Here is a 4233-nt window from a genome sequence, read left to right on the forward strand (position 1 = left end):
TGGAGAGGTGCTGGAAGTGAGTGGTGATGATAGTGGTACACCTGATCCTGGGCACAGCATGTCACTGTGCTGATGAGGTCTGGCACCCTTTAGAGGTATCTGTGGGCCACGATTGCTCTGCCAGAAGTTGTATGAGGAAATCCTTGTTTTCACGTGTGTGACTTGAACCCCACAAAACTCATGTGCAGTCTCAGAGGCAGAAGAAGTGGCAGCACCCTGGGCCAGACTTGCCCTTGCATCACTGCAAGGGCTGATGAGCCGCGGGAGTGTTGTCTGAGGTTTGTTTCAATAACTGTGTAAGCGGTAGGTTGCGCATTTGGGAAACACAGTGGCATGATGGTATGTGGTGGTATCTGCTGGTTCCTCTTTGGCCAACCTGAGTCAAGTGCAAGTGAGAGAGGAGGTCTTGGAGGTCCTGTTCCCCCCAAAACTTAAGAAAATAGGCCTAAAAGACAGGTACTTCTAACAGACTGTCTCAACCCTTAGAAGTCATCAGAGAGTCCCCTGTGGGAGTTTAACCCTTTGAGTGCAGTGGGAATTCTGTGACTCTCCTCCCTTCAGAGCTGCTGTGTTTCATTCGGTCACTTAACCAAATGGATGCCAAGTGTGAGTTTTTCTTCCTAAACTTGATTTCTTTTTTTTTTTTTTTTTTTAAATATAACTTTTGCTTTGTTTTCCCAGGTGCTCAGATAAGCTGTTTTGCACCCAGCTCCTTCTCCTGGCGACAGGCTGCTTATGTAGACTCTTACTGCTGGGCAGCTGTGCAGCAGAAGCAACCATCCCAGAACAACTTGGAAAACATTCCCCTGTGGCTGCATAAAGTATGTACGGATCATCTTTTCGAAAAATTGTCCCCACTTAGAATCCTGCCTTTACCTCACTTTTCTTGCTCCTCTTCTCTGTTATAGTCCTTGGCTTTGAGTTAACTATTTTTAGAGAACATGTTTTCTTTCCCTTATTTCCAAAGAGGGTAGTGCTAGAGAAGGTATTTTCTGCTTTTAAATAAAGAGTCTGTCATGCTGTAATAACAAATATCACCAGTTATCTGACACATGAGTAATGTAAATATTTCTGTGTTGCCCTGGAGCTGAGTGCCTCACCTGGCTTTAGCCAGGAGTTATTTTAAAATCAGGATACAAGACAACAACTGCCCTAATGCTTGTATCAAAAGCTTACTTTAGGAAAACAGCGTAGTAAAAACATTTTGTATTTTTATTGTGTTACACTTGGCCAGTTTTGCATGGAGTTTTGCATGGCAGATAGGCATTTTGGGAGAGATGAAATTCGTCACTGGTGCCAAAAGGTTTAAACCCTGTCTTCAGTGTGCTTTTCTGAGCTTTCACAGGCTGTTCCTTTGCAAACTGTGAGCTGGCTTTCACTGCTCCAGGTAAAGCATCATCATACTGAATTCACAGCGAGAAACTTTATGGGTAAAAAGTGCAGCAGGTACTAAGATACTTGAGCTGGCTCAAAGTGGTTAGCTGAACTTTGGCAGGAGTTACAAACTCTGAGTAAATGCCATGCCAATGCCTGGAGCTGACTCAGCTCAAGAGGCAGTATCGCCCTGCTTGAGCAGTGCTTGTGCCAAGGTGAGAAATGCTGTTGGAGCTCTGCAAATTTGGGGCGTTTTGTGCTGCCTTCCCCAGCCCCCTTATTGCTTGCCCCAGCAAATTGCCCTCCTGGCACCTGGAAGTGGAGGAGAATGTGTTGTTAGGGAACTCGGGTCTGGGACCTGTAGCACCTGTATTTCTGGGGTTTGTTTATGTATCTGGTACCTCAGCTTTTATTGTCCAGTCAGCTGGTGGTATCTCCTCTGAAAGACTATTCAGGCTCTCTCTGATTTATTTACTGACTCAAATCATTAACTATAAGGATTTACTACTGCCTTATCCAGTTTGTTCCACTCATAACCGTGACCCAATGGTCTTGCATTTCATCAATATTAAAGACAGACTTGGTGGTTTCTAGCCTGAACTATTCCTTACTCAGTTAGTGCTCCACTTCAGCCAGACCTACAGAGGCCAGACAAAGCTGCTGGGACATTTTGCAATGCAGGCAATGTGTGGGTGGAAACTCTACCTGAAAACCTGGGTATGTTGCTGCCTCTTCTCTTGAGGGAATGAGTTCTCGTTACCCCATTTCTTTATGTTGAGTTTTATACCAGTCATCTACTCATAGCTGTAAGCCTCCTAGTTTGCCAGCCATGACTAATAGTTAAGTAGTCATACTTTTATGATGCAATCCATGTTAATTTGCTGACTGGTGCTGTCATCTCAGGAATTGATGCAGGGCCCTTCTTCCCACAGTTCCTCCATGAGAGCTTAATGCTATGTGATGTTTCCTTGCAAATACCCTGCAGACTGGCTGCAAGAAGTACATCTGAATGGCTGAGTCAGAGCTTCTAGTAGAGGCTGCGTGCCTCATCTGAACCTCCTAAATCCATGCTTAGTCACCTGTCCTTCCACTGAGCCAGGCACTGGCAGCTGCAGATGCTGTTTGGAGGCCAGTATTAATTAATATCTTTATACTGGTTGTTCATCAACTTCCAGGCTTAACAAGTTTCCGAGGAAGGAGTGGTGTTGCAGCTATTAACACTGAACTTTGGTTCCCATTGTGCTGGGAACACTTGAAGGTGTTGGGCTGTTGTTTGCATCCAGGGCCAGCAGCTGCTGGCTGCACTGCAGGGTGGCTTGCCATGGGGGCTGATCACTTCTGCAGGAAAGCAGGGCTTGGGTTGTCTCCTGCTGCAGGCTGTGCACTGCAAGGGATGTACAGCCTCATTGCTCTGCAGATTTTGGCTAGATAACCATGTTTAAAATGGGGAGAGCAAAGCCTTTGGGAGCACAGTCATGTTAATCAGACAAGGGAGCCTTCCTAAGCTCAGGTGAGAGATTTGACTCTGCAGTGGAAGGGCAGAGGTGCATGTAGAGGGACAGCAAAGATAGTTAGGCCCAATTTTTCCTAAGACAACACTTGAGACTTTTTTTTTTTTTCTTTCTGGGCAGCAATGCATTTATTTAAAAGGATTTGAGGTTCTTTCTAATATTCTGACTCACTTAGCATTTCACTATATTGGTGTGCTAGGAGGCTCCATAAGAAATGCTTAAGGAGGCACTAGGTTACGGTTTTGGAGGCCCTAATTCTTGATTGAAATGGATGGATTTCCTTATGGCATGCTCCCTGTGCTCTGTCAGAAATGCTGTCAGAGGTTTGCATCCTAGGACACTGCTCATCAAGGTACAGAGTGGAAGTAGAACTGTGTAGCTCTTGATGAAGAAACCAGATTTCAGCGACTTGCCCTGCTTTGGTTATAGGCATCTGGTTGCTCTGAAGGATTATCAAAACCAGGTTGCATTGCAGAAAAACTGAAACCTTCCCATTTCCCTCCTATTTCAGAGTGCAGGTTTGCACTGGGATTTTTGATGAATAAAATGTATGTTTCAATGTTGAGCAATCCCCGAAGCTTGGGCACCTTTAACTGCTGTCCTTTCTGCTCAGGGAGATAGCTCCCAACACTTGAATTTATCAGTCTGGAAACTTGTTTTGGAGTAGAGAGGAGGAGCATGCTGCAACTTTCTGGGTTCCCTGCCTCTCTAGTGATCTGTGCACTCTCAGAGGGTGCCCAGGGCCTCTTTCCTTGGAGAACAGGATTTTTAAAATTTCCAGTGATCTGGAATAACTCTTCTCACTGGATAACCTTAGTGGAATGCTATACTGGGTCTGGCTGAACTGGAATTGGTTTTCCCCTATGGCAGCCCTCACGGTGCTGTTTTATGTCGGGAGCTGCAGGGTGTTGGTAGCACCCTGGGGCTGTGGCTGCTGCTGAGTGGAGCTCACACAGCACCAAGGCTCTTTCTGACATTTCCCCCAGTGGGACGGGGTGGGCAAGATCTTGGGAGGGGACACAGCCAGGACAGCTGACCCGAACCGACCCACGGGGTATTCCATACCACATGACGTCTGCTCAGTATAAAGCTGGGGAAAGGAGGAAGGGGCTGGGGTCACCCTTGGTCCTCCGAGGCAACCACTCCGGTATGGGAGCCCTGCTCCTGAGAGGGCCCGACAGCGCCTCTCCATGGCACGGGGAGAATAAATCTGTTTGCTTATTTTTGCTTCTGTGCATGGACCTTTGCTTCGCTTTGCTTATATTAAAATTGCTTTTGTTTTACCCACAAGGGTTGTTTTATCTTCTTTCCCCTCTTTGCCTTGTTGAGAAAACAAGGGGAAAGGAGG

At 46.4% G+C, this 4233-nt stretch overlaps 1 protein-coding gene across 1 annotated transcript in view; it reads left to right on the forward strand.

The window, feature by feature from the left end:
* Positions 1 to 336: 336 nt before the first annotated feature.
* Positions 337 to 4233, forward strand: part of PANX1 (pannexin 1) — a 16061-nt gene continuing 12164 nt past the window's right edge. Inside the window, exons 1-2 of the mRNA XM_026855219.1 lie at positions 337 to 391; positions 682 to 821. Coding sequence (XP_026711020.1) covers positions 337 to 391; positions 682 to 821 — 195 coding nt within the window. The remainder of the gene's footprint in view (positions 392 to 681; positions 822 to 4233) is intronic.

This window comes from Athene cunicularia (assembly GCF_003259725.1).
Source record: "Athene cunicularia isolate RWA chromosome 1 unlocalized genomic scaffold, athCun1 chr1_part1, whole genome shotgun sequence".
Lineage (NCBI taxonomy): Eukaryota > Metazoa > Chordata > Aves > Strigiformes > Strigidae > Athene > Athene cunicularia.